The sequence below is a fragment of the Macaca nemestrina genome, chromosome 8 (assembly GCF_043159975.1).
Source record: "Macaca nemestrina isolate mMacNem1 chromosome 8, mMacNem.hap1, whole genome shotgun sequence".
NCBI classification, from domain to species: domain Eukaryota; kingdom Metazoa; phylum Chordata; class Mammalia; order Primates; family Cercopithecidae; genus Macaca; species Macaca nemestrina.
Genome location: NC_092132.1, coordinates 131143558 through 131167598, shown reverse-complemented (window position 1 = coordinate 131167598; position 24041 = coordinate 131143558). Strand labels below are relative to the sequence as shown.

The window sequence follows — 24041 nt, the reverse complement described above, 5'->3', positions numbered from 1 at the left end:
CATGCCTGTAATCCCAGCACTTTGGGGGGCCAAGGTGGGAGGATCACTGGAGCCCAGGATTTTGAGACCAGCCTATGCAACACAGCGAGACCCCATCGCTACAAAAAATAACTTTAAAAAATTAGCCAGGTATGGTGGCACACACCTGTAGTTACAGCTACTTGGGAGGTGGGAGGATCCCTTGAGCCCAGAAGTTTCAGGTTGCAGTGAGCTATGATCATACCACTGCACTCCAGCTTGGGCAACAGAGCAAGACCCTGTCTCAAAAAACAAACGAATAAAAAACCAGGAGGAGGGGTGGGCTTGGCCACACATCATAGTTTGCTGGGCTCCTGAATCTGCTGTTATTCAAGCCAGAAAGAGAGGAGCAATTCTTGACATCTCCCACTCTCTTATCTCACATCCTATCTAAGTCTTCACCTGTGGGTTTTATCTCTCGTCTCTCTGCAATGCATCCACTTTCCTCCAGTCCTTCCCTACCCTCCCTCATCTCTTGCCTGAGCCAGAGCAGTGTTCCTGTTCTAGGTCCTAAAGCCAAGGCAAGTCTCAGAGGCTCTGGCTGCAGAATGTGGCTGCCTCGTTGCCTCTGGGGCCAGGAAAACATGTGGTCATCAAGGGCACTTCCCAAGGCTCCAAGACGTTAAGGCTGACCAGGCCTGCAATGGCCTCCATGACAGAGAGAAGGGTTGACTGTTCCGGAAGGAATCTGGACACTTCACACACTGGGGGGCTTTTCTCATTTTCTAGATTAGACTGCAGCGCACAGTGTAGCTGGCATGCAGTTCTAACTCAGCAAAGGACCCAGCTTGCCACTCCCAGGGCCCCACGCGGGGCGCCAGCATCGTGGAAACCGTGTGGCTTTCTGGTGAGCGGGGTCTAACCTCACCGATGACAATGGAGCCTATGGGACTTCATGGTCAGCCAGGAGCCTCTGTCCTCACCCTCTCCACCTCCTCACCCAAGGAGGATGCCAGGGAAGGTCAGGCCCTCTCCAAGTCTCTTAAAGCAGCCCAGGCATTTCCCTTTTCCTGTTCCTTTGGTTCTCAGTGGCAGCAGCACAGAGTTTTAAAGAAGGGAGCGAAGTGTGTGGCAGCCCAGTTTTTTTTCTGAACATGAATAGAGAAAACAGAACGCCTCCAGCCAGCGGAGCACAGCCAGGCTGCACCGTGTTTTGATAAGGTTGTGGCTAGCCGGTCCCACGCCTGTCTTTGGAGGTGGTGAGGCAGAGGTGAGGTAACTCAACTCAGATGTTAACATGCAAGGAGGCAGGGCCTTTCCAGCTCACATTGCACACAGGGGCTTGCGCCTGCTGCCAGGCCAAGGCCAGGCCCGAAGTTCAGAGGGGGAACGAAACATTGCAAATGCCAAGTGGCAATGTCTGCAGCAGTACTAGCAGCAGTGCCTGGTCACTTCCTGGGTTCACCCCAGAGCTCTGTGGCTATACTTTCTGTGGCCTCAGTTATAGTCCCCTCGAGGTGTCCAGTCCCCTCACCTTTTTCTGCAAGCCCATGGCAGGGGTGTTGCATCTCACACCAGCGTCCTCCTCGTGGTTGCAGCCCTGAGACTCGGCGTTGAACTTGCAGTCTATGATGGATTTCTCATTGCCCGTGCACTGGATCTCGTTGAGGTGGATGGGTCCAATCCCTGCAGAGGGACAATAAACAGGCGCTATGAAAGCTTTGGAAGGAAACTTTCTGGATCGGCAAGAAAGGCCGGACAATAACAACATGCCTCTCCCATCCTCAGAACTCTCCCCACTGCCTCTCATAATCAGCTCAGTGACCCAAGCCTCTTCTCTCCAGACAGAACAGTGCCAATTCTCTTGGGATTCACTTATCCCATAAGAGCAAATAAAGTTTGCTACTAATTTGCTGTGTGACCTTGGCTGATCACTCAGCCTCTCTGAATACCACTTTTCTCTCATTCTTTTTCTAGTCCAAAGGAATTGGACTAGAAGTATACGTTTCCTTCCCGACTTTAATGTTCCATGCATTTATGAATCTCAAAGGTACGACTACTGCTGTATCTGTAAGGGTCCCTGCAAGAAACAGATGGCATGTACAAATTGGATTGAGTTAGAAAAAGGGATTTTAAAAATAAAGGTATGGATGGAGTGAAGGGAAATCACAGAGCACAGTCCAGTACTCAGGAGCTAGTGATACAGGCATAGATACCACGCCTGTTACCCTCTGCCTCCCTGCTAGGGGCTATGGATTCAAAGATGGGTAAGGCAGGCCCCTGCCCCGAAAAGCTCCCAGTTCCCGGGGGAGGCAGAACTTACACAAAGGCTTGTGTTACTGACGTGGTCAGTAACAAAGATGAAGTTCACAACAGGTGCTCTGGGGCTCAAAGGAGGCCCCTGACTCTGCCGGGGGGTTCTGGAGACAGCTGGTATCGAGGCTTACTGAGGCCAAAAACCGACTTCTAGATCAACCCATATTAGCAGGCAGGAGCCAAGTTTCTATTTCCTTGGAAATTCATAAATGATGCTTCCAATTCCTTGGAATGTTATAAAATGCATAAAAACGCATTGGTGATGGCGGCTGGAAGCATCGAAGGACTAGCATGGAAAGGCTGTGACAAGGCATCGATCCTAATCAGAGCCCAGGAAGCAAGCAAGGCCCACAGCTCATGGGCACAGAGACAGTCAGGAGAGAAAACCGCATGTTGGGAAAGAGCACAAGGTTCTGTCTGGGAAACAGCTGGGCTGATCTGGTCCAAACGCCCGAGCTCTCCTCCCTCTAGGGAAGCCCTCACTGTCTCCTGCCTCCTGGACTGCCCTCTTTCTGCCTCCATCTAAGGAGAAGCCTGCCTTGAAGAAAAACCTCCATCCTCCTTCGTGGTGCAGCTTGAAAGAACTCCCACTTGTCTGAACTTCTGCTTGTTACACATCTTGCTCAAGCGGCAATGAACTGGGCAGGCAGCGTGAGACTGAATTCAGCTTGAGGTTGAAGATTAGGTTGAATCCTTGGAGAGTGATAAAGCTTTACCTCTACCTTCCTCATCTGTAAAAGGCCAATTAATTATAATATGTGTTTTGCCAGGTTGGGATTTTTTTTTGGGGGGGGGAACAAAGTTTTGCTCGGTTACCAGGCTGGAGTGCAGTGATGTGATCTCGGCTCACTGCAACCTCCGCCTCCCAGGTTCAAGCAATTCTCCTGCCTCAGCTTCCCAAGTAGCTGGGACTACAAGTGTGTGCCACCGTGCCCAGCTGATTTTTGTATTTTTAGTAGAGATGGGGTTTCCCCATGTTAGCCAGGCTGGTCTCTAACTCCTGACCTCAAGTGATCTGCCCGCCTTGTCCTCCCAAAGTGCTGGGATTACAGGCGTGAGCCACTGCGCCCGGCCCAGGTTAAGATTATGGGGAATGAAGTGTCTAAGTATGTCAAATGACTAGGGACTCAGTAAATGGTGGGCATTTTCAGTATTATGTCTTCTAGATCATCTATTTGTTAGTGTAAGTTATTTCTGACTAAGATTATTTCTTCTTCTTCTTCTTTTTTTTAATCTTGAGATGGAGTCTCACTCTGTCACCAGGCTGGAGTGCAATGGCATAGTCCCAGTTCACTGCAACCTCCGCCCCCCAGGTTCCAGAGATTCTTCTGCCTCAGCCTCCTGAGTGGCTGGAAATACAGGTGCACACCACCACGCCCAGCTAATTTTTGTGTTTTTAGTACACACGGGGTTTCACCATGTTGGCCAGGATGGTCTCGATCTCTTGACCTTGTGATCTGCCCGCTTTGGCCTCCCAAAGTGCTGGGATTACGGGCATTGAGCCACCATGCCTGGCCTGATTAAGGTTATTTCTTATTTCTCCCACTTGACATGAGCTCCTGGAGAGTGGAGTATTTGTGGAATAAATGAATTCTCCTTTCCAAGATCCAGGCTGAAGAGCACTCAACCAATGTTTGTGGATTGCTAAGACTAGAGCTCAAGACTGGACAGGATAGGTAAAGCCAACTTAAGAGCCTAGCACGCCTCAGACTCAACTGGTTGGTCTCCTTCTGGCTGAACTTCTATGTAAACTTGTGTGGCTGTCTCAGACATCTGGGGACGAGGCCTCGGGGGGCAGGGCCTCCCTCCTGAAGCACATATACCCATGGTGCATCCAAGGAAGGGCACAGAGAAAGAGGCCCAGCATGGCTCACCCTCTTCCTGCCCCATTGAGTTCCGTGGGGGGTTGGGCAGGGGGTGGAAGATGCTCCAAAGGACACTGGACTGGGCATCTGGCTTCAGCGTGCCCATGGCGTCTGTGGGCTTCTGGTTCCTTCTGCTGACCTGGGCTTGGCATTCGGCACCTTGACCTGCAGCTGTCACCTACTCCTGGGTTCTGGAGCACCCCTGAATTGCTCCTCCTCACGGTGCCTTCCCCGTCTCCACCTTGGCTCTGTTGTTCTCCACATACAAACCCTGGCCTAGGTGACCAGGAGGCTTGAGGCAGAATTAGGGCTTGGTGGAAAAGCCACGTCTAATATCATAGAGCAGTGTTTTGGCTTCCATGGGTCCAGGCCAATGAGTGGGCTGAACTGTCAACTAAGCTGGTTACAATCAGATTGTAGGAGGCACAAGAGAACAGAACAGGACATGTCACGGGTTCTGCATGTTGTAAAGCTAAGCTCTTGTTTAGAAAACCTTTGCTGGAGTTTTACATGTCACATGCATTCCTTCTTGGGGATTGCATGCAAAAGGGTTTTCAAGCCACTGCTGTAAAACTGGGGAGCTGCCCCCTCCAGTACAGGAGCCACCAGCCGCATGTGGCTATGGAGCACTTGAAATGTAGCCAGCCAGTTTGTCTACTCAGGGATGCAGACAAACTGAGATGTCTGGTAAGTGTCAAATACATCCTGGATTTCAAAGACTTAGCACCAAATATGCAAATGATCTCACTAATAGCATTCATATTGATTACATGTTGAAATAATATTTTGGATACACTGGTTTAAAGAAAATACGTTATTAAAGTTAATATCATCTTTTTAAAATTGTGGCTACTAGAAAATGCAAAGTTACATGCGAGGTTCCTGTTCTATTTCGTTTCTTTTTGAGAGACAGAGTCTCGCTATGTCACCCAAGCTGGAGAGCAGTGATGTGATCATGGTTCACTGCAGCCTACCTCCCGGGCTCAAGTGATCCTCCCACCTCAGCCTTCAGAGCAGCTGGGACCACAGGTGTGTGCCACCATGCCGGCTAATTTTTCTTTCCTTTTCTTTTCTGACAGAGTCTCCCTCTGCCGCCCAGGATGGAGTGCAGTGGCACGATCTCAGCTCACAGCAAGCTCCGCCTCCCGGGTTCACGCTATTCTCCTGCCTCAGCCTCCTGAGTAGTTGGGACCACAGGCGCCCGCCACCATGCTACTTTTTTGTACTTTTAGTGAAGACAGGGTTTCACCATGTTAGCCAGGATGGTCTCACTCTCCTGACCTCATGATCTGCCTGCCTCAGCCTCCCAAAGTGCTGGGATTGCAGGTGTGAGCCACCGCACCCAGCCTATGCCTGGCTAATTTAAAAAAAATTTTTGTAAAGGGGGGGGTCTCACTATGTTGACGAGGCTGGTCTTGAACTCCCAGGCTCAAGTGATCCTCCTGCCTGTTGCTTCCCAAAGTCCTGGGATTACAGGCGTGAGTCCTGTTCTGTTTCTATCAGACAGCACTGGTCTAGTGTTGGAACTTGTCTAATGCTGTAACTTCTTCACCAAGTATTTGTTCTGCTGACCCTACTGATTCAACTAGAACACATTCATTCATTCTTTACAACGTCAACAGCTCTGGAGCGCTGCGTGCTGGCAGCCTCGGCACTAAGGACACAGAGATACAGAAACAGGAACGCCCTAATGTGGCACGCAGCCTTGCAGGGAGGTGGAGGCACCAACAGGCAGTTGGAGTCCCGATGTGGGCGGGAGTCCTGAGGCACAGAGAGCAGAGCCTGACCAGGACCTCACATCTATGCTGGTGAGGCTGGAGCCAGTCAGAGCTGCAGGTGCTGTGCGTCCAGTCACCTTGTTTCACAGTGAAGAATCTGAGGCCCAGAAGGTTGCTCAAGGTCACCAAGCAAGCAGGTGGCCAGGCAGGGAGGAGGACTCAGATTGCCTGACTCCCAGTCGTTGCTCTTTCATGCCTCCTGGCTGTGGGTGTGGTCACTGAGTCCGTCGGCTAGAGCCAGGGCTGAGGGGCTGACCCTGTCTGCTCTGTGACTTGATATTAAATGTGGTACTTTTCCCTTTCTGCCTACTGGAGTTACCCCGCCCAGCATGACAGGAGATGATCAATCATCCACTGGTTCTTTCCAGGACAGCATCAAAAATGCCAAATGCCTCTTTCTCCCAGAGTTCTGCAGGCCCCTGGAAACCTCTGGCTGCTCTGGGCAGTGAAATAATAAGGTCACATAGCACACACCCATGATAAATGGAATGTTTATGTCATCGAGGGCCTGTTTATTCCTCAGAATGAGTGGACTCTGTCCTGTAGGCCCTGGGAGAGCACAAACCCACACGTTGGCCAATCAGTAAATAACTGCAGGGATAGTCAAGATCCAGGGAGGCCGAGTGCAGTGGCTCATGTCTGTAATCCCAGCACTTTGGGAGACTGAGGTGGGTGAATCACTTGAGGTCAGGAGTTCGACACCAGCCTGGCCAACATGGTGAAACCCCGTCTCTACTAAAAATACAAAAATTAGCTGGGTATGGTGGTGCACACCCATAATCCCAGCTACTTGGGAGGCTAAGGCAGGAGAACTGCTTGAACCCGGGAGGCGGAGGTTGCAGTGAGCTGAGATCGCACCACTGAACTGGGTGACTGAGTGAGACTCTGCTTCAAAAAAAGATCCAGGGGATCCTGAGGAGCTCACCGTGCCCAGGGAAGGAGCACTGTTATATGGCCCAGTGGAAGCTGCCAGGTGGCACAATGTGACTCAGAGTACACCCCAGACCCCCAAACTTCAGTGTACACCTGGAAGCTTGCACAGACTGGAGAATAGAGGCAGAGACATTCTGAATGTGAACAGGACTGGGCCAAGGTGGGCATAAGGAAGAGGCCCACGTCTGAGAGTTAGAAGACTTGGCTTTCAGTCTTTCTCTGCCAGCAACGATTGGGGTGACCTCAGACTTGCGTCTCTTGCACTACAGGACCTGAGGTCTCTCCAGCAGTACTGTCCATGATTTCAGGACTCTCTCCAGGCCTCTGGAATGCAGGCCTCCTTCCAACATCCGGAGACCCTGTAAGAGCTGACCAATTGCAGGCCAGGATGTGGGGACGCCGAAGAAGGAAACAACCAATGGCACTAGACAGATGAGCTCCACTTCTAGAAGGGGGAAAGCTCCACGGTCTTTGACTCAGCTGGAGGCTAAGTTCAATGCAGGATTCTAGAGCCTCACACCAAAAACCACTGGATGTGGTGTCAGGCCCTGGGCTAGTGAGGACTATCATTTCCTCCAGGCTGTGATCAGTGACCTCACCACATTCCTTTCTGTGGGGTGATGGCCCGACATCTGACACTATGGAAATATCCCCTCCCCACTGGACAGGCCACCCCACCCCGTGTCTGTAGCCCATTCTGCTTCCTACCCATCCCTTCCCAGCCATAGCAGCCGACGGTCTGCAGTGGCCTCCCTGCTGGTCAAGGCTGAAAAAATTCCAGGAAATGACTAGGACTTCTCTCGCTCAAGTCACAGTTGTCTCGGGGAGGGCTGGGCACTCCTAGACTGCACAGTCTGTTTGGGGTAAAAACCCCTCCTGTGGGCCGGGCGCGGTGGCTCAAGCCTGTAATCCCAGCACTTTGGGAGGCCGAGACGGGCGGATCACGAGGTCAGGAGATCGAGACCATCCTGGCTAACACGGTGAAACCCCGTCTCTACTAAAAAAATACAAAAAAAACTAGCTGGGCGCGGTGGCGGGCGCCTGTAGTCCCAACTACTCGGGAGGCTGAGGCAGGAGAATGGCGTGAACCCGGGAGGCGGAGCTTGCAGTGAGCTGAGATCCGGCCACTGCACTCCAGCCTGGGCAGCAGAGCGAGACTCCGTCTCAAAAAAAAAAAAAAAAAAAAAAACCCCTCCTGTTCAATGACCAAGGTTCGCAAGGATAAGTGGTGTTCGTGAGGCTTCCTGGGGAGGGGAAATGGCCTCTTCTGTGTCATCTTCTAGCTGCAACATCACTTTCCACCAAGGGACCCACTTGAAAGCCTCCTTTCCTTCTGTTTTTTTGCTCACATGAAAGATTTGTTCAGGACAGTTAATAAAAAGCAGGCCCTTTCTTAATGAGTCTGAGGACATCCGGAGGGCGGCATCTTGTTCCCTTTCTCTGCTGTCAGGCAGGGACTGTGTGCAGGGCTGCTCCGGGGAGGAAAAGTAAGATGGCATTTGGTCCTTTTGTTGTACAGAGTGGTTCAGTCTGGTGAACTCGGAGCCCTCTCCTGCAGGAGGGGCCTGAGAACCCCGCTTTTTTGGTGGGGCAGCAGAGATCAGTGGGTTAGGAGCTGGGAGATCTACGGGGGAGTATTCATTGGCCACTAATATGTTATCTCACCTTGGACGTTTACTCTGCTTTTTGGGCCTTAGCTTCCAAATCCATAAAATAGGGTCTCAATGTTCTCTAAGGCCCCTTTCAGCTCTGTCTAGGGAGAGGCCTGGGATTCTCTCCTAGGCAGCCGCCAAAGGGAGGAGGGAAAGTGAGGACTGCCCGAGAGCTCACGGCCAGCAGCCAGGCTGTGCTCACGGCACCATGCTCCCGGCACCATGCTCCCGGCAAGAGAGGCCCCCTCTAGCCTCCCCATTCCTTACCTTGCCCCAGTCGGGAGCCAGTGACTGCCTCTTTGGCACTCCCAAAGCCCAGCTCTCTGCAGACCACACTGGCCGACACCAGGTCCCACTTGTCGTCGCAGACGGTCCCCCATTCTCCATTTTTGAGCACCTCCACGCGGCCCTCCCCGATGTAGGCACCGCCTCGCAGTCGCACCAGGGGTTGCTAAAGAGACACACGGTCCTGCTGAGTACAGATGCTGATGCACGTTCAGCGGGTGACCACTGTCCCCTCCCCCTCCCTTCACCGCCACCCTGTTCCCAGGCCAGGCACTGTCTGAGAGCTGCAACTGTGCTTGATGTATGGATGTGTGTGTGTGTGTGTCATGGGTGTGTCGGGCTGTGGGAGCTTCCTCTACCGAGACAGCTCTGGTGCAAGCTCCCTTTGCAGCCCTCGCATGGATCTTCTGTCCTGGTCCCCTGGGGAGCCCATCGGGGACTGTCAATCACTCATCACCCCAACCTATGCGTGGCACAACCTTCCATCAGCACTTTCCCCACCAACTCCAGAGCCTCATGCTTTAGAGCTAGAGAAAGAAGCGCCTATCCTCCAAAGTCTGCAGATTCCAAATGGATCATAATTCTTTCTTATAACAACGTAGGTTGCTTCTAAGCAAGTTTGGATCAACCTTGCTTATAACACGGTGCTACAGTCTAGGCCTGCGGAGACTCCACAGTAGTAGGCAGGCACTGGAACGATTCTGCTATGCACAGCAACCAGAGGCAGGAGGGAGCAGACAGGAGAACGGGAAGACAGGGAGCTGGAAAGCCAAGCTTCACACAGTCACGACTCACAGAATGGATGGGGAGCCTCACACTGATTTGTCCCAGGGCTGGGGGCATGCCCAGCCTCCCCGGATTTGACTCCAAGTCCCAGCTGGCCTGACTCCAGAAGATGCAGCCAACCGGCTATGCAGAGAGGGTGGAGAATTACAGTTTGAACACCCCTAGTGTTCACTGACAGTCTGGCAGCTTTCATCTCTTTGTGGGCTTTACTGAGTTAGACAGGAGTAAGACACTCTCTACGTCTTGGTCACAGTGGATCATGTCTTACAAGATGGGAGCTGGGTCACTTGACTCCAGCTGTCCACATACCTGGGTTTGCATCTGTTTCTCTGCATGTGTGTGCATGCACGTGCATGTGTGGCTCATGTGTGTGCAAGCTCACCTGCATGCATGCTGCATGTATGCGCGTGTGTGTTTTGGAGGAGGCTCAGAAGCCTGTGAGGCTCTCAGCTACTGCTGATGCTCAATTCCACTCCACAGAGGGAGTGAGGAAGACTGTGTAGCCATTCTAAGTGTGTCACCTCAGACCAGAGTCATTGCCTGTCCTGGCCTATGTTGTCCTCAGCCCATAACTGCCTTCACCCTACCATTGATGGCCAGGCCGAGACAGGCCTGGGTGGAGGTGACCTTTTCAAGCATTCACGTCCACCAGCTACGTTGAGGGGGATGGCATCATACAAGAACTTGCCTCTCCACCAACTGTACCTTGGGGCTGGCCATGGCAGGGTGGGGTGCTGGGACAGCACCCAGATTTACAGACCTCAGGGACTGCCCTGACTCTGGCAGCATGGGGAGAAGAAGAAAGGGGAAAACGCTCAGTGGCTGCAGGATCTTTTATCCTAGCTTTGAAAGAACACCCCAAACAGAGCAAAACGAGTATAACTGCTGGCTGGCTCCAAGCTCTGTTTTCTGCAGAATGGTGGCCTCCTGCTTCCCTGACCTCCCTTCCCAAGCTGTCTTCCCACAGAGTGGACCATCCATGACCTAAGCTTAATGGAGGCAGAGTGTCCAATAACCTCGCTCCAGCCCGGTAGTGGCCAAGCAGTCGGCTGGCCCCAGAGGAAAGAAAGAAACCAAGGGAAAATATGATGTAAGGCACGCTCGCTCTGTTTTAATTGGTTTGGTATGAACTTGATTCCTTTTTTTTAAACCGCACAGTAGAGGAATTCCAAGACAGTAGGATCTGGTATTCTGGATGACACACAAGGAAAGCTCAGAGGCTCAGGCTGAGGCTGTGGAAAGGCTGTGGCCATGAAATCACACACAGGGGGCATGGAGGTTTAGGGGGTGGTGGGCTGACTGTCGGAGGAGGGGGAAGTGGCGCTGTCCAGGTATGTCCTGGAGGCACACATATGATGGTGTGGTCACCTCTGTGCTCTTCAGAGGCCCTTGAGGGGACAGAGGAGGCAGGGCCTCCTGAAAGTGCCAGGAAGTTACTCCTAATAGTTCCCACTCCCTCTGGCTGAGGAGGGCTGGGCTCGCAGCATGCATTCTGCTCCCCTCACTGAAGGCTCGGTCTTTTGTTCAAATCACCACCAAGCCCGGGAAGGGGGGTGCCCAGTGTGGTTTATCCAGCTCTTGTCATGGTGTCCCTTTTCTATTGGAGGAGTGTAATCACCTCCTTTCCAGAGCAGGTCTCAACAAAGAGGGGAGACCGCAGAGGGGAGAGGGGAAGGAGGGAGGGTAGAGGAGAGGAGACAAAGGGCATGGTTGGGGGAAGGCTGGTTGGCTCAGCCTCTGCTGCTTCTGCTCAGCTGCCTGGACCCGGCTGACACACCTGGTTGATACACTCTCTGCCCCACCCCAGAGCTCTTCTCCCTGCTCTGGCTCCCTCTTACCCCCGACTTGGTGACAGCCCACCTGGAACTCACCCCTGCCAAGGTGATGATTACTACGACCATCACGCTAATCAGATGCTGTCTCGTCTACTCATGCTGAGTCAGCACACAGTGCACTAAATACTGGGGTTTTACCTGGCACAGGGAACCAGCCCCTGAGAAATGATCAGTCACTTCTCCTATCCCTCCCTCTCCTCTTCCCAGTTGCTGTTCCCACCCACTCACCAGATAGTAGCTGTTTCCTGAACACAGAAATCACAGAGACCCTTTGATGGATACAGGAAGAAGGAAGAGGAGGAGAAAGAAAAGCGAATCAAGAAGAGACAGATAGGGCACCTGCTCTTTTTCAGAGGCTGGGTCAAGCCTACCATGGTTGGGGTACTTTACTTGTTCTAGAAAATCGGCCCGTTAGGCCAGGCATGGTGGCTCATGTCTGTGATCCTAGCACTTTGGGAGGCCAAGGCGGGTGGGCCATCTGAGGTCAGGAGTTCAAGACCAGCCTGGCAAACATGGTGAAACCCCGTCTCTACTAAAAATATAAACATTAGCAAGGCATGGTGGCGGGTGCCTATAATTCCAGCTACTCGGGAGGCCGAGGCAGGAGAATTGCGTGAATCCAGGAGCCAGAGGTTGCAGTGAGCAGAGATCATGCCATTGCACTCCAGCCTGGCAACAAGAGTGAAACTCTGTCTCAAAAAAAAAAAAAAAAAAAAAAAAAAAAGAAATCGGCCCATTGAAATGGGGCTGTTACTTTATATGGGAAGATGTTCATCTACATTTTAGGAATACACTCACACACGGTTCCACACATTCACACACGCCCACACACTCACACACACCCCCATACACACACCCCCCCACACCCACCCCCACACACACTCACACATCCCCACACACACACAGCCCCACACTCACACACCCCGACACACACACACCCCCCCCACACACACCCCACACACACACAGCCCCACACACTCACACACCCCCCACACACTCACACACCTCCCCCACACACACACCCCCCACACACACAACCCCACACACTCACACCCCTACACACACACCCCCACACAGTCCCACACTCACATACCCCCACACACTCACCCCCCCATACACAGCCCTACACACACCCTGACACACACCCCCACACACACACACCTCCGCACACAGCCCCACACTCACATACCCCCACACACCCCCCCACACACACACTCCCACACAGCCCCCCACATACACCCTCCACACACACACCCCCACACACTCACAGCCCCCCACACACACAACTGCACACACACCCCACACACTCACACACCCCCCACACACACCTCCCCACACACACACCTCCCCACACACACTCATACCCACACACACCCCCACACACACACACCCACACCCTCACACACATCCACCACACACACCCACACCCCCCCACACACATCCCCACACCCACACCCCCACACACTCACCCCCACACACTCCCAAACCCCCCACACACACACCCACACACACACATACCCCCACATACACACACCCCCCACTCACACCCCCACACACACTCATATATACCCCCACACACTCATATACACGCCCACACCCCCCCACACACTCATACACCCCCACACATACATACCCCCGCACACTCATACACACACTCATACACACCCCCCACACTCACACCCCCCCACACACTCATAATACACACTCATACACATACACGTGCTGTTTCACATAAGTATAATGTGACTAATGTATGGATGACTTAGGATAATGGCAGATTTTCTACCTTGGTGGGAGCTTTTTAAAATTGTTATCCTTTCTGTTGCAAAATAAACCAAACATGCTTGAAAACGTGTCGTTGGCTGCGTGTACTTTTCAGAGTTGGGTCACATTTCCAGTTCTCCTTTGGGAACTGTGCAGGGGCACCAGGTCCCTGTTGCACACCCTTCATCATCTGTTCCTGCTGGGTAAGCAGACAGCGCACAGCCTATGACAACTGATGCTAGGGTAGTCTTCTCCCCCAGATGGTCCTTCCCTGCAGAGGGCGCTCAGGTCTCAGAGTAAAGCAGCCATGATGGTGATCTCAGCTGAGGCCACCCTTCCTCACTCTCCTGGGGGATCCTGCCTACTCCCTCAACACCCTCCCATCCCCTCCAGGTGCCAAGTGGCCACACCTCGTGCCCTGTCCTCACCTCTGGCTTGTAGGCTTTCCGGAATCTCGAGGGTCCGTCAGGGCTGAAGACCTGCCCAGGCACACAACTCACCACGGCCGGCAGCCCATTCTCACAGGTGACATTCTTCATGGGGTCCAGTGACACCTGGGGGCCCAGCTTGCAGCTGGAGATGTGGGCCTCTGTGCCGGTGCAGTCCATGGAGAATGGCCAGTAGCGCTGTTTCCTCCGTGAGGCAAACATTCTGCAGACGGTGGGAGGGGACAGGTGATCAGGGCATCATGACACCTATCCTGATTCCTTCTGCAACGAGGCAGAACAAGAGAGACTGGGCCCTGCTCCTGGAGCTCAGCCCTGCTTCACAGAGGGGTCCTAGCTCAGTCCATTCAGCCAGCATTCACTGAGCACCTCCTAACGCCAGGCGCCACACTGGGCACTGGGGGACAGGACCCAGAGTGTGGACAAGGCCTCCTGCCCTCAGGCAGCTTTCATTCTAGGAAAGAAAGGACTCACTCAACGTAGTGAAGTAATAATAATAATGAAGCCCAAGAATACAGAATGCACAAAGGTATTTAAAACAGGTGAGATCCCTGGTCCTAGAAAACCCCTCACAGTCTAAGGTAAACCATTTGTTTACCCTAACTCTTCAGATAATTCCAACATAATTTGCTGTCATTCTTTTTTTTTGAGACACAGTCTCTATCCCCCCAGGCAGAAGTGCAGTGGTGTAATCACTGCAACCTCCGCCTCCCAGGTTCAAGCAATTCTCATGCCTCAGCCTCCTGAGTAGCTGGGACTACAGGTACCCACCACCATGCCAAGCTAATTTTTGTATTTTTAATAGAGACGGGGTTTCGCCATGTTGGCCAGGATGGTCTCAAACTCCTGATCTCAAGTGATCTGCCTGCCTCGGCCTCCCAAAGTGCTGGGATTATAGGCGTGGGCCAATGCGCCCGGCCCGTTGTCATTCTTTAGCTTTATTTTTCTTTGTCAATGAGCAGTACAAGCTGATTGCTAAACTCTCCCAGTGATATACAAGATTAAATTTGTATTTCCAATGAGAAGCAATGCAAACAGTCTTAAATTACTCCATCTGCTGAATCAAAGTACAATCTGCCTAGCAGTAGAAATTATAATGGAACAAAACTGCTGCTTCCTGCACCCAGGAAGATGAGTGAGGTTGAGGTTGTCTCTGTACCATATCCTAGGGAAGCCCTTAGCCTGTATTGCTAGCACAGGCAAAGTGTTCCTTTGTATGTTTCTTTTCTTTTTTTTTTTAAGGCAGAATATGGATGCAGGTAATTCAGTGTTTTTTGTTTTCTGTTTTTTTGTTTTTCTGAAACAGTAACCAACTGATAACTAATAGATTGGCTAACAAAAGGATACTGTACCTCAGTTTCTCATGTCCAAAATCAGAAGTAGTAATAGTATCTACTTCACTAGATTGTTATGATAGTTTGTTTACTTATTTGTTTGTTGTTTTTTTTTTTGAGATGGAGTCTCACTCTGTCGCCCAGGCTCAAGTGCTTTGGTGCGATCTCGGCTCACTGCAACCTCCGCCTCCCAAGTTCAAGCAATTCTCCTGCTTCAGCCTCCCGCGTAACTGGGATTACAGGTACCTGCCACCACACCGCCTAATTTTGTATTTTTAGTAGAGACGGGGTTTCACTGTGTTGGCCAGGCTGGTCTCGAACTCCTAACCTCAGGTAATCTGCCTCCCTCGGCCTCCCAAAGTATTGGGAATTATAGGCATGAGCCACCACGCCGGGCCATAAATCTGTATTTGGAGGTAGTGTCCAAATGTCTGCAAAGTCATATCATTGTAAGGAGGCCTTGGCAGGAGACCCCTTCACCCCATCTGGGTTCCGATGACTCTGGCCCTTTAAGAAGAGGCTAGCACTCTGGAGAGGTTGAGGTCTTCCGGGACCAGGGTGGTCTTGAACTCTTGACCACAGGTGATCTACCCACCTCTGTCTCCCAAAGTGCTGGGATTACAGGCATGTGCCACTGCGCCTGGCCTGTGGTGACAGTTTAAATTCGTTAATACTTGTCACTTAAAATAGTGCCCAGACGTAGGAAGGGCTACATAAGAGTTTGTGAAATAAATAAGTAAATAAATAAAATTGTATTTGGTTAAAGAAAAAAAGAAAAAGAAGAGTGAGAGGAGGGAGGGATTCCGTGGTTGGAGTGATGAGAGACGACTTTACGGAAGAGAAGACTTTAAATTGGGCCCTGAATGATGGTGGAATTCGAAACAAAGGAGGTCCAGGAAGGCCCTGCTGCCTGCTCATGCCAACCCAGCTTTTCAGGGCCCATGTGCTTGTCCCTGCATGGCAGGACCCAGTGAGACGCCAGAAGGAGCCAGCAGAGGGGACTCGCTGGGCAGGCTGACCCCAAGACAGGGCAGAGGCGAGATCCCATCCCTGCTGGTCCAGCAAGCAGTCCTGGAAGTACCTCCTTTATCTCAGTGTGAATGGAGTGTGAAGACAGAGGAGGGGCAAATCCTACAGACACAGTTATCATCTCTCCTTAACCCAAATCTGAGACTTGTTAGAATTCTAGTGTGCCTGTGAATGCAATGACACGGAATCTTGCCGAGGACTATCCACTACCCTGGCAAATCCAGGGTGCGTGCTCACCACAGCGGCAGCCCAGAGCAGAGAACTGCTCAGGAGGGCTATTAATAATTCCAGGAACCACTGCCCTCCCGACACACTTCCTGCAAGGCCCCTGCACTTGGAAGCCTACAGCATGTTCCATGACGCCCCCACAAGGGGCGGGAGAAGATACTCGGGGGGAACACCAGCTGCTTGGGGATTGGTCAGACCTCACCGCCTGCCTTGGCTCAGGAAAACCCCTCTGCTTCTGGCCATCAGTCAGCGCCACCCTCTCCAGGAACAGATGTTCTGCGTTCTAACTGGACAATGCAGAGCCCACAGCAAACAACTGTCCCCAGCAGCCCAGATCCCTCTGACATCAGCCCCCAGGAATGTGCTGCAGACCCTCTAGCACATTCAGGCCTTGCCGAGGCGCTTCTCCCCTCCTCCATCCCAGTGTTTCACTGGGGACAGGCTTCTGAGCTGCAGATGGAGGCCCTCGGTGGGTGGTGGACAGCCCACCCGGCTCCAGGCCTGGAGACTGGAGGGGTGACTGGAGTGAGTGAGGCAGCCTTGGGTGGAGTGGAGCGGGAAGCCTGCCTGTGAAAGAGGCAGCTAGGCCAATAGCTGGGCTGTAGGAAGAACACGGAGCTGGACTGATTCAACCAAGAGTCCTACCCTGACCTAGAGTGAAGGCAGATGTGGGATCCTGCCAGCTGCTGAGTACAACTATTTCCATGATGCTTTCTGGAAGTGGGGAAATAGCACAGGATGGATTTGAGATGGACTTAAGCTAAAACCCCATAAGCCCCCACTTTGATGTTCTCAGTCTCTTAGAATTAGTGTAAGCTCAGAACCAGTGGCTAGTAGTCCGAAAGATCTGATTATTTCCTTTTCTCCAATGCATGCTCATCCTGGTGAAAGGTGCCTTTGGAGAAGTGGGAGAAAGAATACAGTATAAATTTCTGGCAGGGTACCAGGGTGCTTCCTTGAGGGTACCCAGCCTTTCCCTCATCCAAGAACTGGTAAAACTGGCTCAAGTATGGGAATGGATTGAGGGGTCATGACTCTGCTTTTATGATTCGGGATAGACTTTTGTTTGCTTGGCCTAGAACTTTTCTGCTTATGCAGATTATTAAGTACGAACTTAGTAGGCTTCCTGTCTATTTCACTTCGAGGAACACCATGATCAACCAGCCAACACCACAGGTCTGCAGCAGTCAGACTGATCGCTGCTTTGACTCCAGTGTCCAATAAGGTCAGCATGTCCACCTTTGGTAGTACTACAGCCACGGGACCCCTGCCACCCTGAAGCCAATTACTCCCATCGCATTCAGGTCACTGGTTCAGTGGCTGCTGTTCCTGCTGTGAGTCCTGGCCTTCAGAGAAGAGTGATCACAGCTCCTCAAGGAGGCTGGGGCTCCTTTCATATATTTACTTTTCACCGTCAAGGTGAAAGGCGTGTCTTCAGGACAGTGTGGGTGAGGAGGTCTTAAAGGTAAGATCCATTCTAACATTCAACCTCCCTAAGCTTTTGAATTCTGTCTTCTACACACAACAGAGGCAGGGTCAGCATTTCTGCTTACTCACTGTGGGCCACACTTTGGTCCACATTTCAGTCGATCCACCAAGCAAACTGCTGGAGGCCTTTCTAACTTTCTGAGCTGCAACATTAAATGCAGAATCTCTGCTTAGAGAGCTCATTTCAATTAAATGATGTCAGTATTGAGATCCTACTTTCGGGAGAACAAAATCATGACTACACAATGCTCCCTCCCGGCACCAGGAATGGGGGCCTGAAGTTTAAGCTTCATTAGCTTCAAGGTACATGCATTGCACCCCAGCCCGACGTGGAAGTCAGTGCCATGGCCAAGCCAATCGGAGAGCAGCCCTTGGTGAGGAGCCCCTGACTCTACCTGTGGCTGCAGAGGCCTCTGGGGTGTGTGCAGGTAACTGGGGGGTATTAGTCCATTCTCATGCTACTAATAAGGACATACCTGAGCCTGGGTAATATATAAAGGAAAGAGGTTCAAAAAACTCAACAGTTCCACATGGCTGGGGAGGCCTCACAATCACGGCGGAAGGTGAAGGAGGAGCAAAGGCACGTCTTACATGACAGCAGGCAAGAGCGTGTGTGCAGGGGAACTGGCCTTTATAAAACCATCAGGTCTCATGAGACTTATTCACCATCATGAGAATAGCATGGGAAAAACCCAGTCCCATGATTCAGTTACCTCCCACTGGGTCCCTCCCACGACATGTGGGGTTATGGGAGCTACAGTTCGAGATGAGATGTGGGTGGGGACACAGCCAAACCGTTATCACTGGGGGAAGCAGAGGTGCTGAGGAAGAGCTGCAGTTGGAGGCCGGGGGCAGCTCTAAGGCTTCCGAGTGGCCACCAGCCCAGCAGGTTCACAGAGGGAGCCAGTCCAGTAAGGCAGCAGTGGGGCGGGGGGCCCAAGGTGGGGGGCCCTCAGGGGTTAAGCAGGTGAGTTTCTGAGGCTATAAGGTCCTTCAGGGACCTTGGTGGATACATGGAGATTACTAACTCCACCCCAGACCGAGAATTACTTTGAAAATAATTTCCTGCATAGAGTGGGCAGTGCTGCAGGGCGGGAGGGAAGGGGTCCCTTCCTGGGCCTCAGAGGTGTGCTGCTAGCAACAGCAGCCACAAACTGTAGGAAGAGGGAAAGGGACACGGGAAAGATGCAACCGGAAGCCACCGCTTCAAGTGCCAGGCAGGGGAGTGGTCCTCAGTCTGGCCTCCAGACCTCTGCAGTCCTCAGCCTCTGAGCAGGGCCCACTGATATCCCTAGGCCCAGGCCAGTTGTGCCCCAGCCCTCAGACTGGCCAGTGCTTCTGAGCTGGCCCTACCCCAGGGAGAATAGGAGCTGCAACGGTGCCAGCAGGTGGAGACTGCTGGGTGGTGCTCTCCCTAGAGAGCTGGGCTGTCCTGCAGGCTCTGCTAGGTGTGGGCTGTGACACCCTGAGTCCACTGCCCTTCAGGCCTCTTCCATGCAGATCCAGGGCTTAGGCCAGTGGTCTCTGAGCCTTACAATTCCCTAGGAGTCCTAGTTTTGCTGGCAGTTTAGCCCCGACAGCCCACCGAGGCACACAGAGTCTTCCCAGCACCTTTCTCTTTGGGGCACATGTAGGCCTAACTGTCAACTGACTCCCAGACACGAACACAAAATGACAGGGACAAGCTGAGAAGGTCGTGCTTCCCCTCCCACTCCTCCGCTAGGAAGGCCGCCCCATCTCTCCAACTAGAAGGCTGCAGGAGGGGTTGGTTTCCAGCAGCTTCTGTTCTTCATCTCCCATCCTGCAGACAGCACCACCCACCACCCGCTCCTTGGATCGCTCTCAGCCTTGGAAGCCTTGTCCTCCCCGTCCTTGAAAAGGCAAAGCCACAGACGCGAGGGTGGGAGGGGCAGGGGGGGGTTCCAATCCAGCACGTAACAGGATTACCCAGGGCCCAGCTGCTGAAACTGGCCTGAGATCAACTCCTCAAAAGCCGAGAAGGACTCCGGACTGGCCACAGTTGGGAGATGGCTTCCAAACATCATCTGAATGAGGCGCGTGCTGTCCAGCTCAGAACTGCGCCAGGCTGGGGGCACTGGTAGGGCCAGCCAGGTAGGAAGCCTGCCAGGGAGGGGGTTTGCTTTTCTTGGCTCCAACTGGTTAGAAAAGCTGAGAAGGTGTCACCAAGGAAGGAGTCAGGTGGGAGTTCTCCAAAGTATTCAGAGGATGGCGACTCCTGGTGCCAACAGGAAGGTCTGGGCCATGTCTGGGGACTGGGATCACCATGGTGGTCACCCTGGGGTGTTGTGTGCTTACCCAACTGGGCAGCTCTGCGGCCGCACTCATTCACCCACACAGGGGGCTGGGGGCTGGGACCAAAGTATGGCCCACCCCATCCAAGCAGGGCTGGGCCAGGGTCAGGGAGGGATATGTGGTCTGCCCAGACCCCAGGGAGCTGGTGAGTAGAGCTGGGGCTTCAAGCCAGGTCTCCTGACTCAGAAGCCATGTCTTTTCTTCCTCTGATTTGGAAGGAAAGAGACAGTGCTGAGAGTCTGCGCTCTCTAGGAGTGTGGACCCTACAGCTGGACACAGGGGACCTCCAGAGGCCAGGATCTGCCCCTTCCTGGTTCTATCGCCTTTCTCCAGTTTACTCAACTCTGAAACAGACTCCTATTTCCCAGTGGTGTTGTGAGGATTAAATGACTGAGAATAGTGCCTGGAACACTGTTAAGCCCTTAGTAAAGAGACGCTACTATTTCTATCATTATTAAGAGGAGGGAGGAAGACCCCATGATCAATCAGGTATCCCAAGTATATGCAGCCATCAGCTTGTTGGGGTGCTGGAATACTTCCATTGGACACCCCTAAGTCAAACGACTCCAGGTTCTGTCCCTGTCTACTTCTTTCCCCTACTGGGAAATATTAACCTTAGAGACCATCACAGCATTGTCAGATTTAACTGGGATTGGATGAAGTGAGCTGCATTGATCAGTTTCTCAACTACCTGCTGCAATTTCCAGATTTCTCAGAAGAATCATTTGCCGAGGGCAAGTAAACATTTCTTCTTAAGTTGGTGTTGTCTCTGCCCAGCCCGGCCAGGGTATTGTCCTAGCTTAGCTCATGCAGTCCCTGAGCTGGCCGGCAGCACCCCGAGCTGGGGTTATCTGGACTGGGGATACCTTGCACCTCACTGCTGCAATATGCCTTCCCTCAGGCTACTCTAGGGATTAGGGTCTATCTCCTATAGACGTGTGAGTTCCTCAAGGGTAAGGATGCCACGGGGCGCCCTTGAACTTGCTGCCTGGCCCGGCCCAGGAACTCTATGCAGGTTGCCTGCAGGTATACTAGCTGGCCTGGCCATGCCTGGCCAAGGAAAGGCCACCGCCAGCGTGGACTCTTTTAACCAGGTAGGCAGGGCAGATACCCTCAAAACCACCTGTGTGGTGCAGTCCTCTTACTTGTACACTTTGGTGTTGTATGTCCTCTCCCCAGGGAAGCCGAACATGCCGCAGACCACGCGGGAATTCTTGGCCGTCCAGTGCTTGTCACAGATCTGCTTCCAGGTCTTGCCCTCCTTCACCTCCACGTAGCCCTCCGTCACCGGGGTGCGCTTGCGGTAGGCCGAGAGGATGGCTCGAATCCGAATGTCCTCCACCTGGATATTCAGGTTCTGGGAAGAAGGAGGTGTGGAAGGAGAGGGTTACCCTTCTGGCCTGCCTGCAGACACACCAGGCAACCAGTCCTTCTTTAGCGATTACCGGCCGGGCCTGCTGCCGGCCTGCCTGTGCCCTTGGACCCCGCAGTCAGCTCTGGGCACCTCCGAGGGGCACATGGCCCAAGCTGCAGTTAGAAAGCGCTATGCATGGGAGGTAGTGAGGCTGCCAGGACCCAACAGGGAGTGGGGTGACCTGGAACAGTCAGGGAAGACTCGGAGAGCCCATGGGCTTCTCCCACATCCAAACCTAAGATCTTGGAGAGCAAAGGGCAGCGGACTCCTCCTGCACAGGCCTCGAAATAAATGCATGGGAGAGAAAGTGTTCTTTGAATGTGGATTTTGCATTTCACTCCAAAGTACCTGTGTATGTGCCTGTGAGTGTGTCTGTGTGTGTCTCCCTGATTCATCTTTCAGTAAAACTTGAGTTTCAGATAGAGGAGCCCCAGATGTCCTGAAGCTGGTGGTGCCACCCTGCAGACTACCGTATACCCCAGGGGTGGGCATTCCTCTGTTCAAAAATCCTTAGAGAGGCCTGAGAGAAGGGTCAGGGCTTAGAGAGAAAGGAAGCAGAGATTCCTGGCGTTGAGTGTGCTGTGTGCAGAGACCCACACCTGCCGGCAGGGATCAGGGAGGTAGGATTGGGGACAACTATTTGGCTGCAGCAAGGAAAGGAGAGACTGCAAACGCTTTGAGGTTCCCTTCCCATACCCACCCCACCCATCTATCTGTGGAGTAAAGGACAGGGGCTGGGGTCAGGGTTGGAAAAATTCATTGGCAGGGCTCTTTGGGAGGAAGTAGAGGAGGGCTGGAGGGGCATGGGCGGGAGGAAGGCGCCTGGCTGCCTGCCACATGGGCGCTCCTCCTCCCTCGACGTGGAGCTGGAATGTCCCTGTACCACCTAGACCTCCCGGGGATGTGGAGGAGAGGGGGCCTCAAGAGGCTAAGCTGGATGAGAGGAGCAGAGGTTCCCTGGAGTTACAGTGGCACTTTTTAATGCCTTTCCAAGACATGCCATAACAGGCTCCAAATTCTATGGAAGCTCCCTCCCGAATCAGTCACCGCCAGCCATCACCAGCTCTTCCAACAGTCCCTGACTGAGTCCCTGCCTCCATCTGTCTGCCACAGGGCCACTCACCAAAGAGCCTCTTTTTTCTTTTAATTAATTAATTCTTAATCTTTTTTGAGGCAGGGTCTCACTCTGTTGCCCAGGCTGGAGTGCAGTGGTGTGATCAGGGCTCACTGCCGTTTCCATATCCTGGGCTCAAGCAATCCTCCTGTTTCAGTCTCCCAAGTAGCTGGGAGTACAGGTGTGTATCACCATGCCCAACTAATTTAAAAATATATTTCAGAGACGAGGTCTCACTATGTTGCCTAAGGTAGTTTCGAACTCCGGGCCTCAAGGCATCCTCCTACCTCAGCCTCCCGAAGTGCTGGAATTACAGGTATGAGGCACTGCAGCTGGCTCTTTCTAAAACACAGATCTAACCTTGTCCCTTGGCTAGCTCCTCTTTGTCTATGTAATACCCTAATATTGAGCAAAATGCTCTCAGCCATTCAAGACTGATTCCACCTATGCCTCCAGCCCCCTCACTGTTCCCAGCTTCACATGGATCAGCAAACACCACGAATTGCAGCATATAATAGCAACAGCTACCGCAAAGCACACGCCAGGTGCCCAGCCCTATGTGAAGTGCCTTCCTTGCGTTCTCGTACTTAACCTCGCATGCTGTAATGAGGTGGTTGATAGCTATTACCATCCCCATCTTACAGATGAGAATACCAGCTGACTCCAGTTCCCTCCCCAGGGCCACCCCGAGGTGCACGGGAAGACACACACACTGTGAGTGGGTCAGGGACTGGGAGTTGGGGCTGGTCCAAGCGGGGCTGGAAGGTAGGAGGAACCCAGCACCCCAACTGCCCCAGCCCTGTCCAGCCAAGATGCAAATGAACCACGAGTTTGAACAAACCATTCTTTGGGTGCCCAGGGATTCAGGTCTCCTTGCCACAGCCTTCAGGGTCTACAGCCAGGCCACGCTCTCAGGTCCTGAAAGGCGGTGGAAAGTACGTGGGCCTGGAGTGATGGCACTTGGCTCCGTTTCCTTTCCACCACAGCAGAAGGAATGCTGCCAGCGGCAGGATTATGCCTTCCAGTCTGGATGCTGGATCCTTTACAGCCTCATTCAGGCCGCAGGACCCGTGCCACCAAGACACGTGGACAGGGGCGAGCCAAGAAAGGGCCTGAGGTCTAAACCCAGCCCACGAGCCAGCCCTCTTCTGTCTCTTCCCACCTCAGGAGGCCGGGCTGGAATTCCAGTGTGTAACTGTCATGCCCAGAAGGAAAGTTACTGCCTAGCATCAGGCCTGTGCTTCACGGGGCAGGCGGCCCGGGCTGACCTTCAGTTCACAGATCCTCTCCCCTGCATTGGGCAGCAGTGCCGGCTCGCTGCAGGGAAGATGTGACCCCCAGCACCTGGCCTCCACAGGAGGAGGAAGAAGGTCCAGCTGGAGGAGCTCAGTAGACCCCACTGGAAAGAGTTATGCGGGCCTGAGGCCAGCATACACCAACCCAAACGCCAAGGGAGCTTGCACTCGTTCCTGCGATGATGCAGGACAGGTTCCTCCACTGAAT

The 24041-nt window shown here is 52.9% G+C and overlaps 1 protein-coding gene across 1 annotated transcript in view; it reads right to left on the bottom strand.

The window, feature by feature from the left end:
* Nucleotides 1–24041, bottom strand: part of LOC105482063 (lysyl oxidase like 2) — a 99146-nt gene that overhangs the window by 21157 nt on the left and 53948 nt on the right. Inside the window, exons 4-7 of the mRNA XM_011741933.3 lie at nucleotides 21156–21367; nucleotides 13601–13823; nucleotides 8770–8953; nucleotides 1493–1644 (exon numbers count right to left, since the gene is read on the bottom strand). Coding sequence (XP_011740235.3) covers nucleotides 1493–1644; nucleotides 8770–8953; nucleotides 13601–13823; nucleotides 21156–21367 — 771 coding nt within the window. The remainder of the gene's footprint in view (nucleotides 1–1492; nucleotides 1645–8769; nucleotides 8954–13600; nucleotides 13824–21155; nucleotides 21368–24041) is intronic.